The 15760-nt window shown below is 29.4% G+C and overlaps 1 protein-coding gene, 1 long non-coding RNA gene and 1 other non-coding gene across 3 annotated transcripts; 2 read left to right on the forward strand and 1 right to left on the reverse strand.

The window, feature by feature from the left end:
• Window positions 1-17: 17 nt before the first annotated feature.
• LOC117125959 lies at window positions 18-12201 on the forward strand. Its single transcript, XR_004448425.1, has 2 exons — window positions 18-4487; window positions 11919-12201. It is a non-coding gene; the product is annotated as an uncharacterized LOC117125959 (long non-coding RNA).
• On the forward strand, window positions 7115-7187 carry TRNAA-UGC. Its single transcript has one exon. It is a non-coding gene; the product is annotated as a tRNA-Ala (tRNA).
• On the reverse strand, window positions 7334-11002 carry LOC103875405 (probable methyltransferase PMT5). The gene is made up of 10 exons (XM_033272991.1): window positions 10796-11002; window positions 9923-10576; window positions 9719-9854; window positions 9408-9648; window positions 9093-9318; window positions 8634-8791; window positions 8250-8553; window positions 8042-8174; window positions 7724-7946; window positions 7334-7621 (listed from the first exon to the last, which is right to left on the reverse strand). The coding sequence occupies exons 2-9, from the start codon at window positions 10435-10437 to the stop codon at window positions 7797-7799; spliced, it is 1863 nt and encodes a 620-aa protein (XP_033128882.1). The 5' UTR covers window positions 10438-10576; window positions 10796-11002; the 3' UTR covers window positions 7334-7621; window positions 7724-7796.
• Window positions 12202-15760: the final 3559 nt, after the last annotated feature.

Genomic DNA, 15760 nt, shown 5'->3' on the forward strand with positions numbered 1-15760 from the left:
ATGTTCTAGAGAGAGAGAGAGAAGCGTCTCCCTATTAGAAATCGTTACTATTCTCTAATGAGTCAATGGCTATGAGTGTGATTCTCAAAAAAGCCTAAGGCTTTCGATGCTACCATGCATATATGTTTCATCTTATTTGGAATATTTACTGGCTTTTTAAGTTTATATTTTGGATATAAATTGAAGATTTGATTGGTACGTGAACAAATGTCATATAGCCGGCGCAGTAAGACGTGTTTTAACTTTTAACGGTTAGGAAAAACAGATGCGGTTAGAAACATATACATTGTTTTAAACAAAAGCACGGGATTTATTTCTTAAAAAAAAGTTTATAAGAAACAAAATTTGATGATTATAAAATTATGTGTCTAAAGTTTGTAACTTATAATACATTTATTGTTGTGTTGACTTGATCCGTATCTATACGATATAATCGTTAAATCCGGTGATCCGTATATAAACCACCACTATTTAAAAATCCGATAAATTTTGGGTTAAATTTAAATCCTGTTATTAACCTATCACTTGACACTGATTGACTCGTGAAACTAAGATATATATCCAATGATATATAAAAAAACATTAACTTAAATAAACTATTTATGATTTTTTATTTAAAATTTAATTACTATAAATCATTAAAAATAAAGAAGACCAAAATATAGTGATAGGTTTTCATTATTGATAATTTATTATAAATTTATTTTTTTAATTTTAATGGAAAGGATGAAATAAAAAAAACAATAAATGTTTTTTGTTTATTGGGATTAATCATTACTACTATTTTAGTCATCAGATTCATGAGACACTGTTAGAGTAGGGAAGATGATATGTTTTTATAGTATACTTATATGAGTTAATATAATAGAGTTATGTATGTATAAAAATTTGGTATAACAAAAATATAGTATAGATGGTAAAAGTAACGTATGTATAGTTAGAGAGAATTAACTATTGTTAGTATAGTTAGAGAAATAATAGAAAATATAATGTAGGACCAAAAATTTAATTGGTTAAAGAATAGGTTCAATAACGTTTTGTAAGTAGATTATTAGGATGATTTTCTTTTAATAGTATAGATTGTCATTAAGATAAATTTTAAAAATAATGAATAATAGCTGAAAATATTTTTTCATTAATTTAATAGAAAAAAATCTTTATTAAAAAGTAAATATGGCTTGACGCAGAAAATAAGCAGACTTAGCTATCTAAATTATTACAAGCTATCAAATTTATCTATGATGTTTAACTTTTTTCCACCCGGATTTTTCCGCATGTTTGATTGGCGGGTATTGCATATCTAAACGATACTAGAGCTTGACATGCGCACCCGCGCATGTATTATTTTTACTTATAAAAAAATATTTATCTTATATAAATCGTAGTATATATTTTTAAAATTTATTTGTATTAATAACTGTTTAATATATTTCTAAACACAATACTTTTATAATTTATAATAAATAATTTTATTTTATTTTTGATCCGTCAATTGTATCATCCACATTTTAATAATATGACCCGTGTGTTCGTGCAAATGTATTCTTTATGGTTCAAAATTTTAATGTAAAACAAATTGTTATCAATGGCTATATTTGATTTATTAGATCAAATAATTCAATATATTATTTACAATTTTGTGTTTCATATTATGTATCTTTATAATACTTTCTTCTGTCTTTTTTGACATAGTTAATATACGAAAAGATAAACAAACAACTCATAATAATAGACATATGATTACATTTTTGAAATTGATTAATTATAATTTATTATCTAGCTAGATTATAGAAAATATTCATTAACTAAATTGTACTTAATTTACTGTACTTCAATTTAGGAAAATGCATTAACTGAACTGTAAAAGACAAGAATATTATAAGGTAAATAAATTTATTACTTCAGTGGCATATAATTGTAAATAAGTTAAAAAAATGAAGGGGTAATTTAGTTTTTTACTCCTCTTTTAATAATATAGATGGTTTTAGCTATCATACAAAAAATCAAATATATGGTTTAAATTATTTGGAATATACTCAAATCGTTTTATGAACTTTGCAATAGCTCAAATATCATATGTACTTAGCAAAAAGTACTTATGGCTCAAGATAAATCATCAAACTACGTACAGCCACTTGATGTGTTATCTATCTTATTATGATTAGTTTTTAATCACTTATTTTATCAAGAGTATATTATAATTCCATTTGAAAGAAAGAGAAAAGAGAGGCTAAAGGAGAAAAGAGGAGGATATAAAGCATTAGAGTCGAGAGAGCAAAAGGGAATATATGGAAACTTGTTATAAAGAACAAACGGGTAAGAAAAAGCTTTACATTATTTTTATTAAAGCGATATGTTGTTTTAATTCCAGATTCCGCTTTTTGTTGGTTCACCACTTCTCATAGCTCATACTTTCGTGAATTTAGTTTAAAGTTTTGTTACTAAAATATGTTTCCTAGCTGTGCTACTGCTATATATACTGAATAAATTAAGCTGTTGACAGAACATAGTTTTAAGCTAATATTTCTTGTTCGAACATTTGTTAAGAGAAAAAAACATGTTTAAGTTATGTATGGAATCACCATGGCCATATATGAAAGGAATCAATAGTAAACATTTGGAACATTTACGGTAATTCAGAGTCGTTGCCTAACTAGAAATATTCTTCCACCACCTACATGTTTTTAATTAAATTGAAAAAAAATACTGAGATTCAGAATAAATCAATGAAGCATATACCAGGCAACAAGATTTTTTTATTTGTAGTCGCACGAGAGTGAGAGGTAACGATTGATCACTTATTTTCTAAAGCGAATTAAAATAAAGATGACTAATTATTCTAAAATTTAGTGGATGCAAAAGAGAAAAAGAAGGGGAACATCTGATTTAACTGACTACCATAAACTAGGACAGATATTCACATAAATTAACAATACTGAAAGAGACCTGAGAGTCGCAGAATCTTCCCACCGGGCTTTAGTGAAGTGGCCAGGAAGGTAAAAGATTCTTGCTTAGAAATATCGTAAACATTTTTTATCACATTTTCTCGCTCGCGTTCTTTTATATCTCCCCCATATATTGCATTGTCTTTCAAATGTAATTCTTATCTAGGTTCGATTAAAAACAATGAACTAATTTGACATACCTAAAAGAGTTAGCTTATAGCTATATATATATATTTTTTTTTGAACTTAGCTTATAGCTATATTCTTATGAAACAATGAATAACTAGATTTTTGGACATCTATGAATTAATTAGAAGATATGAATTGAAAAGATTTATAATATACTTTATACATATATGTTATTTCAAGATTTTAATTATGAAAAGATCAAAAGTGTTTTTTGAAATATCGAATAAAATAAAACATAAGACTCAATTTTCATTGTGTAAATAGTGAAACTTAAACTATTTTTGCTGTTGTTAATCTGATCAAGTTTAAACTGAAAGAAGTTAATTGGTTTGCTCTATCTGGAGAAATCAGTTTGCAAAAGTTACATCAGGAAACAAAGTTCTTTACCAAACAATTCGTGTGAGAGAATTCACCTACAAATGGAATCAAAGGTAGTGAAAAAAAAATCATATATATCCAGGATTAAACATGAGTCATCCGAGAGATTAACTGGAAAAGGCTGGAAGGGCCGAGACATCTTGAATCTAGACATGTACTGCATACTAATAATTTTTATTGCTTGATATAGATTCTAAACTTTCATATTCAACTATTTTATATATAATGTTGACAAAAAACTATTTATTTTCACAGTTTAATCTTATTTAGTGATTAAGTAGCCCATTGGCATCTAATCCCACATCAAATCTTTTTTTTTTGACTGAACACATCAAATCTTCGAACAGCCGACATGCATATCCTTACATTTTGGATATCCCCTTCAAACATTTCATATATTTCTTCAAATTTCTTCAAATATATTTATATGGTATACCGTATATTAGTCTATTAATGTATATGTTCCTAACTTCCTATTTACTTATCATTATCCTTTGTTTATCTATTTTTAGTTATCCAAAACTTAGAAACCTTTAATTACTAAATTTAAATCCAGAACTAACAGTTAGTTATTTATATCAATATCATTCATGCCCTAGGGTTTAAGCAGTGAGTAGAAGTTCAATCTCATTAATAATCAGAGATGTAGTAAAACAAAACTTTGCAGACAGAACCGATCCGGTTCAGCTAAAGTCAGTTTCTTAAGTGTTAAAATACTCAGGATTTTTTCCGGTATTGTCTGTACTGGAGAATTTCTGTCAAGAAATTGTAATCGAATTCTAACAAATAAATTTCTTTTTTTCACACATAACGTGTCGATCTGCAACACTATATATAGGACCAGAGCAAACCTGAATCCTGAAACAATGAAGTCTAGATCAGTTCGGGTGGGGAAACCACACGTAATAGATAATCCCATATCTCTAGTTGTGTAACCAAACAAATTGAGACATGAAAACAATATAAAAATATAACGTTCAACGTAACTTAGACTACTCGTATCTTTATCCTCTTTTGGAGGCCATAAAAAGTAAGAAAAATGAACTCTTTTGCAAGCCGACAAAGAAAAAAGAGTCTTTTGAAATTTTATAGTTTTGACATAAGTTTTAGTGCCTTAAGTATATTCTTGTATTTCTCTACTATTAGATAGTAGCTTTTTTATTAAAAACATATTTTGTTTAAATTTACAAGCACCATATATCTTATTTACTACTAACGGGTCAAGTAAACAGAACAGAAAACTGATCTGAGTCAAATAGAGAAGAAAAAAAATCCATACACCAACTGCGTTGGAATAAGAAAGAATACAACCAAAACCTAAACTAGAGTTGTATTTAACAACAAAGACACACATATTATATTTTTGTTTTAAAAATTATTTATACTTTATTTTTGTAAAGAACATTACAGAGATAATGAAAAGAACCAAAAATACTAAAACGAGAATAATTTATAACTAGATAACTAAGCCGTCGCATTAAACTAGTAGTAGCAAGTAGTATTGACCACGGTTGAATCTGTTGATTGCTAAATTAACGATATATAATAAACGCAAAATAATATTGTAGCTGCCACAAACAACCATGACCCGTTTTTTGCCCTTGAATCCATAAAATAGGTAGTGTCTATATTTTATACAAGTACCTATAATTGACCTTGCTCAATAGAAAAAGCCGAAAACATCACACACGTAGATCAGCAAAACTTGAGTTATCTGGAGTTGTTAACTCTACTGGTAAAATCTATTGTCTTAAAAGTAAATATATTAGATTTGAGTCTCATCAGATGCGAACGAGGAATTTAACAACCGGTTTCTTATATCTAATCTAATGAAATTATGAATTTTCTCATAACTTCTTAAATTAAAAAAACAAAAAAGATGAGTTTAAAAATATAACCAGCCCATGCTAATATCGGGATGACAAGTGGATTTATTATTCTAACCAACCGAGTCAGTCTAGATCCCGAGCTGTTAACTTTAATGGCAAAACCTTCTGCCTAATAGCCAGTTTCGCGTCTCACCAGTTACTGAAAAAGGATTTAGCAACCGGTTATTGTCCATAACTCAAAGAGATTATAAACTTCGATCCAGAACTTTTTAAATTAGAAATATAACCAGATCAGATTAGTATCGGCGGGAGACGTGGATTTATCGGTCTGACCAACCGAGTCAGTCTAGACTTGAAACACTGGTTACCTAAAAATTATATAATATACTGTAATCAAAGAATAACATGTAAAAAAGAAGAATATAAGATAAAGGAGAGTGCAAAATATTCGGGAGTCCGTATTTTATACAGACAAAGGGGATATTCAGACAGAAATCAAAGTTAAGAAGTAAGTCGAAACGTGTCCACGAGAGAATCTCTTTTGTGCGTGCTTTGCATGGGATGCTAAAAAAGAAACAACTCTTTACTTTTCGTCAAAATTAAAAAATGAAATTCATTCCCGAATTAAAAGAAAAGAAAAAGAGGTAACTAAAGTTGGATTCTTAAGAAGAATCTTTAGAAAAGTTAAGGGTTGGAGTCTTGCAGATGAAGATTTTAATTGGTTTGAACAAAGCGAGCAAACTTCAGTTACAAAAACAAAAACAAAGCGACCAAACCAATCAAAATTTCAAAAGTTTATTGTTATTTTCTTGTGTTGTAATATGATGATTATTTTAATTTTTGAGATAGAAAAGGTTATTTCTCGTGTTCTAATTTTAGGGGGTAGTTTATTAACTTTTATTCAGTAAAAAGTTTATTCAAAGAGATGGATGATGGAATTCGAGACTAATAATACAAAGGGAATTCCACAATGACTGGTTAACGTGATGAGGGAATGAGGTACCTTCTGTTTTTTAAGAAAATACTTTTTATGTTTAATATTTTTTAATTTTCGCCAGCTTTAACGTTTCATGCAAAGTCCTGTATTGCTATTATCCTGTTATATCATCTGCATATTCTAACATGATAGATTTTTACAGAACACATGAGCGAACAATCCAACATAGATATACGTGTATATTCGTGGCTATGTGCATCTAGAATCATAATATACATATATGATATATGTATATATCAATTGTGTGTATAGTGTATGCTCTAAGATTTTACATGTAAATTCAAGGACTTTTAGTCTAGTCATTAAGGATGTAGATCAACATGAATTATATTAATTGTTAGGTTTCATGCACGTTAAAGTTAAAAATAAACTAGCAATGAACGGATTGACTGATGATGTATATATTATTTAGATCATATTGTAGTTTTTAATGTGGAATTGTTGACATATTCTTTTGATATGTTGGTCTTCCGATGTTATTTGGACTCTAGTAACATAATAATCATAAGGCGAAATTTGGACCTCAACAAAATATCAATTGCTGAACCTTTTTTCACACTGGAAATTCATTCATGATAGAAAGATCAGTTGCTGAACTAGCGTATACAATAATGGACCACTCAGTTGATTTTTTAAAGAAGATTATGAAAAATATACATATGTAAAAGCATCTAACATTTTTCTTTATACAATTTTCACCACGTGTATATTAAGTTAACAACTATGTTGACAATCTATTATGTTAAAAACTATGTTATTCTAGGATATAAGCAATTGGGGATGTAGCTCAAATGGTAGAGCGCTCGCTTTGCATGCGAGAGGCACGGGGTTCGATCCCCCGCATCTCCACAAGGCCATTTTAATATTAGGTCTTTCATCTTTTGAAAACATTCATTCATGAAAATCTTTACTTCACAATAAATTTCAATTTTCTCTCTCTCAGAAAAAGAATATTGCACTTTACACTTTCTTTGTAAGAGTTTAACATATTCAGAGATTAATAGTTTAAATACATTTCTCCAAAACAATAAAATTTAAAAGAAGTAATATCGTTTACAAAACTAAACAGCAAACAAAAATTGGATGAATGAAAATATATAGCTACAGTATTGTTCCAAGAGCAAAAAAAATAAAAATAAAAATGAAAGAATATAGAATCTAAATTCTTTCTTCTACTCATAGCTACAGCTTCCACTCTTACAAAACCTTCTTCAAGTGTTCATCTTCTGTCCGAGAAAAATAAATAATCTCTCTCAATAATTTGCAGGAGGCATCTTCTGGATCTGTTTAGAACAAAATAAAATCGTATACAAAAATATCAGATACTGATTCATTATTAGCTCAGGAAGTTTAAACACCTAAACAACAAGTGAGAGAGAACTCACCAGTGAAACAACTGTGTAGTAGAGACTAGTGAGTGTTTGTTTATGTGTAGTGAAAGAAGAATCTATTTTTGAGTTATTTTTTGAGAAAAGGTTTTTGACAGACAAGAAGTCTTTGGTCGCTACCGTCTTGAAGATCAATCACTCGTGCTTCCCAACGCACTCGAGTTGCCATTGCACGTGCCATCTCTATTACTCCCAACTTGTCGCTTATTACAACCCATCCCTATATTAAATCATTCACACAAAACGTCAAGTTCTTTTTTTCTTTGAGATCTTGTAGAAAAACAAGAATCTGTGTGTTTTATATTATATATAAACCTCAGGGCGGAGAATCCGATCCATCTCCAGGAACAAGTCCATTAGGCTACACCGTTCTGAGCTAAGATGTGTGAGTAGCTCATTGGCATGAAGCATGTCATATGTTCGTGGATACGTTGGGAATGGTTCACACCTGCGCAGTGAACAAATAAATGTCTGAAAGATTCTTCTTTGAGGAACTTCAGAGAGGGAAAACACACACACTCACCAGTCATGTAACACACCGGCAAAGCCACGGTCAAGTATGATAGGAAGAGTATTACGCGCATTAACTGGAACAACATTCATCACCCAAGCGGACTTCCCTTGTTCGAGCAAAGCAGAGTTTAAGTTCCCAAAACGAGCATTCATGTCCATCACATTACGTATCATGTTGAAAGGAGGGAGAGGATCTTCATCACCGGGTCTCTTTGGGTGGTCAGAGAATATCAAAGGTGTAAGCAAGGACCAATAGTTTTTAAGTGCTGATCTCCATACTTGTGTATCCTCAGAGAACTCTTCAGGTTTTACACCTGAAAGTAAACAAAACAAACTGTTTTAGATTTCTGAAAGTACTAAAAGTGATCATTTGAACAATGAAAGAGATACTTTCCATGAATTTCGAGCTCAGCTGAGGTAGTTCCTGCAACAGCAGACCTGTTCTGGATAGGGATCCAGCGTTTACTCGTGGTTCCGCTTATACATGGAACCAGTGGGTGGTAATAGGGAACGTTATCTCCATCTTTGCAAAGAGGTATAGAATCTTGAGAACTATGCACAAGAAACAAGATAGCATCAGTAGAGGAAAGACAAGGATATACACTTTTAATGACAACACTAGTCCTGGGCACAAAATCCCGAACCGAAACCTTCAAATACCCAAACTGTTCCTATATTTCTATATAAAAAATAACCGAACCGAGAATTTACCGGTTCATTTATCCTCTAGCCCCCTACTCGAACTACCTGATAACCAAAATACCCAACCCGAACCGATACTCAAAAACCAGACTTGAACCGATACCCGAAATGCCCAGGCATAGACAACACCATGCCTGAGGATCATACTTACCGAGAGGAATAGCAATTTGAATCTGCAGTTTTCTGCCAAAGAAACGACTCATCTTGCTGAGCTGTTAGACTCCAGCATATCTTCTTAGACAACTCATTCACACGTGTCGAGATGCTCGTTTTCTTCGTATCTGGCAAGTTTCCCTGTGCTTTGTTCGTAGGAGAAGTTAAAACAAAGTACCCTCCCGGTTTCAGAACACGATCCACTTCCAGAAGTAGCATTGCATCTGCTCAGGAGACAAAAAAAGAAAACTTCATCATGTCTCAGCCTCAACAAAGACAAGGAACCAAACATACATGTCGATGTAATAATTACCTTTGATATCCCAAGTAATGCCACATTGAGCACAATGAACCATGTCAAAAGACAGTGATGGATAAGGAAGCTGCTTTGAGAAGAAATTGCCAATCATTGCAGGAAGACCTCTCTCTAAAGCTAACTGGACTTGGCTCCCAGTAGCTTCGTACTTCGCAATACATATAGGCATCAGCTTTAACGACACTAGATGCGCACCAAAGCTTCCAAATCCACAACCTATGTCTAACACAGTCCTTACCTGCAAACACACATCATAAGTAATCTCATAAGCTGGAACCAAAAAATTAATAATCTCAAGAAAAACTTACACCCGCTTGAGCAAACTCAGTATCGCTTCCTAAGCCAATCATCTCAGCGATTTGACGAGCATAGTCTTTGACCCCATCAAAGATCAGACCGTCTTCCGAGTGAAATGTAATTTGATTCTCTTCAAGCAACATTAACCTAACAATGACAACAAGCAAAAAGATCAATACATGAGGAAACTATTAAGTGTCAAAAAGCAAGAGGACCTTGTTGTAACGGTTCCAGACGAAAGAAACTGGTCTTTAGTTATCTTCACGTTCCCACTCCAAATGATATCTCTACCAAGAGGCCACCGAAGTGGTATCTTATAGTCTCTTGGAGGACGAACAACACACCTCTCTTTCTCTCTCTCAAACTCGCAATGCCTATCCAACTCATCACCCTCTTGAAGCCCAGCAAGCAAGTTCCCAGTTACATTATAACAAGGCACGTAGCTCTCTCTTTCTTTACCGCACAGAGGAAACTCTTTCAGACTAGTCCCTAGCGAGAGAGACCTCAGATCAAGGTAATCAACAGCGGCTTGCTCCTTTATCCTCCTATAGTTACTATAAATGTTGGGCACACGTGTTGAACCAGTAGAAGAAGCCTCGTATGAAGTGGACGTCAAGGGTGATAAAATTGTAAGTAGAGCCACAACGCCGAGGATGAAGAAGAGCAACCCTTTGATCCGTGGTCTGAGACCGAACACAGAGGAAACACTCTTGTACCAAGGACTTGTCATGGTGTAAGATTTCTCTAACAAAGTCTTAATCTTGAAGCCATTTGTGGAACAAAGGCTAAGTCTTTTTTGTCCACTGTTATAATCCAAATCAGGAAATGGGCACTGACAGAGACATGTAAGGACAATTCAAACCATGTACCTGCAAGCAAATCTTGCAGATCAAACATCCCAAAAAGGAAACATTACTTTAATTAGCTAGTGAAGAGAATTTTGCTTTTTTCGTCGACGAAAGAAAAAAAAAATCAAATCTTGAAGCTTTTCATGATGAGATCTCGAGAATGGAGATCAGATCAAACAGAACAGTAATTTCCCGACAAGGACGGTAATTAGATTAGGGTTTTTGAGAAGCGTAGTGTACCTGTAATAGATTGCTGGAAAAGGATTTAGCTTTCGACCAACAATGGCAAAGATTGAAGACAAAAGAGGATGAGAGATTCCAATTATATGGGCGCTCTGTAATCTGAGTAGAGTTCGTTTATGAATTTTGTTTATTTTAATTGTTTATTTTATGAATATATTTGTAAATTATTACCATTAAATAAATGAGATGATTAACGAAAATTCAATAAAGTGATTAAATTCTAACTAGATCTGGATAAATGTGTGAGTAACTTTTTCAAAACAAGAAAATAATATTTTTTTTTGTTAATTTAATTCCAGCAAAGAAAAACAGTCATGAAAGAAGCATAGGAGGCGAATAATTGCAATTCGTGGCTCACTTTTCTTTTTGTCGTCATTTAATAAATTGGTCTCTTTGTCCTTTTTTATTTTATTATTAGTTTGAAAAAACATTTTTATTAATTATTATAATGCTGTTGTTGGGGAGCAATAATACTCCACTACAAGTCTACAATAAATTTTTTTTTTTCTACTCTCTGTTAGGTTCAAGCTTGTATTACGTTTTTTTTTGTTAACTAGAAGAAATTTAGGCCTTGGACTCTAATGATTTAACGAGTTCAAGTTTGTATATGTTATATAGGAATAATTATTTAACGAGTTCATCATCGGCTTACACTTATCTTTTAACAAAAAAAGAAAATTCTTAATAAAATAGCTTTATATACTATGATGTGTGCTTTACGCATTATATAGCTTAGGACCGACACTGTATATGGTCTGTGTTTTAGTCATACAAACTAAGTGATAATCCGCGTTCTGCGCGGAGCGAGTGAAAAAAAGTGATTTTTATTTTTAAATTTATCGATATTAAAAAATTTAAAGTTATAGGCACAAATATTAGATTTGATGATATATATCAAATGAAATTATGCATGTATATATAATGTTAGCTTAACTGTTTTTTTTTTTGAAAAAGTTTGTGTAATTGGTTATGTGTAAATTAAATATATTGTATGAAAAAAATGTATAATAGTAAGCAATAACTTATATTAATTTACTATGAATTTAAGACAACACAAAACATAGAAAATAGAATTACTGCTTTCATAATAAAATTATAATTATAAAATTAAAAGAAATAGGTTTTCAAGAAAATTATTTTAAAATACAACATATTGATGAAAAAGTCTGATAGAATACAAATCTATCCATAAATATTCTTGCTATCCTAATTTCTAAATCACAAAACCAAAATTTACAATATTTATCTAATGAATGAAAACTTTCCAAAAAATACAGTTTTTAAGAAAACTATTTAAAAATACAAAATATTGATGAAAATTTCTTAAAGAATACTCATCTATCCAAAAATATTCTTGTTATCCTAATTTCTAAATCACAATACTCAAATGTACAATATTTCTCTAATAAATGAAAACTTTTCAAAAAATAGCAGTTTTTAAGAAAATTATTTAAAAATACAATATATTGATGAAAAACTCAGAAATAATACTCATCTATCCAAAAATATTCTTGTTATCCTAATTTCTAAATCACAAACCCTAAATCTACAGTATTTCTCTAATAAATGAAAACTTTCCAAAAATAGCAGTTTTTAAGAAAATTATTTTAAAATACAACATATTGATGAAAAATTCTGAAAGAGTACTCAACTATCCACAAATATTCTTGTTATCCTAATTTATAAATCACAAAACCCAAATCAACAATATTTCTCTAACAAATGAAAACTTTCCAAAAATAGCAGTTTTTTAAAAAATTATTTAAAAATACAACATATTGATGAAAAATTCTGAAAGAGTACTCAACATATCCACAAATATTCTTGTTATCCTAATTTCTAAATCACAAACCCTATATCTACAGTATTTCTCAAATAAATGAAAACTTTCCAAAAATAATAGTTTTTAAGAAAATTATTTAAAAATACACCATATTGATGAAAAATTCTGAAAGAGTACTCAACTATCCACAAATATTCTTGTTATCCTAATTTATAAATCACAAACCCTAAATCAACAATATTTCTCTAATAATGAAAACTTTCCAAAAACAGCAGTTTTTAAGAAAATTATTTAAAAAATACAACATATTGATGAAAAATTCTGAAAGAGTACTCAACTATCCACAAATATTCTTGTTATCCTAATTTCTAAATCACAAACCCAAATCTACAGTATTTCTCTAATAAATGAAAACTTTCCAAAATAGCAGTTTTTAAGAAAATTATTTAAAAATACAACATATTGATGAAAAATTCTGAAAGAGTACTCAACTATCCACAAATATTCTTGTTATCCTAATTTCTAAATCACAAAACCCAAATCAACAATATTTCTCTAATAAATGAAAACTTTCCAAAAATAGCAGTTTTTAAGAAAATTATTTAAAAATACAACATATTGATGAAAAATTCTGAAAGAGTACTCAACTATCCACAAATATTCTTGTTATCCTAATTTCTAAATCACAAACCCTTAATCTACAGTATTTCTCTAATAAATGAAAACTTTCCAAAAATAGCAGTTTTTAAGAAAATTATTTAAAAATACAACATATTGATGAAAAATTCTGAAAGAGTACTCAACTATCCACAAATATTCTTGTTATCCTAATTTCTAAATCACAAACCCTTAATCAACAATATTTCTCTAATAAATGAAAACTTTCCAAAAATAGCAGTTTTTAAGAAAATTATTTAAAAATACAACATATTGATGAAAAATTCTGAAAGAGTACTCAACTATCCACAAATATTCTTGTTATCCTAATTTCTAAATCACAAACCCTTAAATCTACAGTATTTCTCTAATAAATGAAAACTTCCCAAAAATAGCAGTTTTTAAGAAAATTATTTAAAAATACAACATATTGATGAAAAATTCTGAAAGAGTACTCAACTATCCACAAATATTCTTGTTATCCTAATTTCTAAATCACAAACCCAAATCAACAATATTTCTCTAATAAATGAAAACTTTCCAAAAATAGCAGTTTTTAAGAAAATTATTTAAAAATACTACATATTGATGAAAAATTCTGAAAGAGTACTCAACTATCCACAAATATTATTGTTATCCTAATTTTTAAATCACAAACCTCTAATCTACAATATTTCTCTAATAAATGAAAACTTTCCAAAAATAGCAGTTTTTAAGAAAATTATTTAAAAATACAACATATTGATGAAAAATTCTGAAAGAGTACTCAACTATCCAAAAATATTCTTGTTATCCTAATTTCTAAATCACAAAACCCAAATCTACAAAATTTTCTAATAAATGAAAACTTTCCAAAATAGCAGTTTTTAAGAAAATTATTTACACAATACAACATATTGATGAAAAATTCTGAAAGAGTACTCAACTATCCACAAATATTATTGTTATCCAAATTTCTAAATCACAAACCCTAAATCTACAGTATTTCTCTAATAAATGAAAACTTTCCAAAAATAGCAGTTTTTAAGAAAATTATTTAAAAATACAACATATTGATGAAAAATTCTGAAAGAGTACTCAACTATCCACAAATATTATTGTTATCCTAATTTATAAATCACAAACCCTTAAATCTACAGTATTTCTCTAATAAGTGAAAACTTTTCAAAAATAGCAGTTTTTAAGAACATTATTTAAAAATACAACATATTGATGAAAAATTCTGAAAGAGTACTCAACTATCCACAAATATTCTTGTTATCCTAATTTCTAAATCACAAACCCAAATCTACAATATTTCTCTAATAAATGAAAACTTTCCAAAAATAGCAGTTTTTAAGAAAATTATTTAAAAATACAACATATTGATGAAAAATTCTGAAAGAGTACTCAACTATCCACAAATATTCTTGTTATCCTAATTTCTAAATCACAAACCCAAATCTACAGTATTTCTCTAATAAATGAAAACTTTCCAAAAATAGCAGTTTTTAAGAAAATTATTTAAAAATACAACATATTGATGAAAAATTCTGAAAGAGTACTCAACTATCCACAAATATTCTTGTTATCCTAATTTCTAAATCACAAAACCCAAATCAACAATATTTCTCTAATAAATGAAAACTTTCCAAAAATAGCAGTTTTTAAGAAAATTATTTAAAAATACAACATATTGATGAAAAATTCTGAAAGAGTACTCAACTATCCACAAATATTATTGTTATCCTAATTTCTAAATCACAAACCCTAAATCTACAATATTTCTCTAATAAATGAAAACTTTCCAAAAATAGCAGCTTTTTAAGAAAATTATTTAAAAATACAACATATTGATGAAAAATTCTGAAAGAGTACTCAACTATCCACAAATATTCTTGTTATCCTAATTTCTAAATCACAAACCCTTAATCTACAGTATTTCTCTAATAAATGAAAACTTTCCAAAAATAGCAGTTTTTAAGAAAATTATTTAAAAATACAACATATTGATGAAAAATTCTGAAAGAGTACTCAACTATCCACAAATATTCTTGTTATCCTAATTTCTAAATCACAAACCCTTAATCTACAGTATTTCTCTAATAAATGAAAACTTTCCAAAAATAGCAGTTTTTAAGAAAATTATTTAAAAATACAACATATTGATGAAAAATTCTGAAAGAGTACTCAACTATCCACAAATATTCTTGTTATCCTAATTTCTAAATCACAAAACCCAAATCAACAATATTTCTCTAATAAATGAAAACTTTCCAAAAATAGCAGTTTTTAAGAAAATTATTTAAAAATACAACATATTGATGAAAAATTCTGAAAGAGTACTCAACTATCCACAAATATTATTGTTATCCTAATTTCTAAATCACAAAACCCAAATCAACAATATTTCTCTAATAAATGAAAACTTTCCAAAAATAGCAGTTTTTAAGAAAATTATTTAAAAATACAACATATTGATGAAAAATTCTGAAAGAGTACTCAACTATCCACAAATATTCTTGTTATCCTAATTTCTAAAT

Source organism: Brassica rapa, chromosome A06, assembly GCF_000309985.2.
Source record: "Brassica rapa cultivar Chiifu-401-42 chromosome A06, CAAS_Brap_v3.01, whole genome shotgun sequence".
NCBI classification, from domain to species: Eukaryota; Viridiplantae; Streptophyta; class Magnoliopsida; order Brassicales; family Brassicaceae; genus Brassica; species Brassica rapa.

Bases quoted from the DNA above. Each gene is read 5' to 3' on its own strand.
- LOC103875405 (XM_033272991.1), bottom strand. From the start codon at position 10,437: ATGACAAGTCCTTGGTACAAGAGTGTTTCCTCTGTGTTCGGTCTCAGA. The intron at 8,554-8,633 runs GAAAGTATCTCT...GTTTACTTTCAG, and splicing joins AGCTGAGCTCGAAATTCATG to GTGTAAAACCTGAAGAGTTC. The intron at 7,947-8,041 runs GTTTATATATAA...GATTTAATATAG, and splicing joins ATCGGATTCTCCGCCCTGAG to GGATGGGTTGTAATAAGCGA.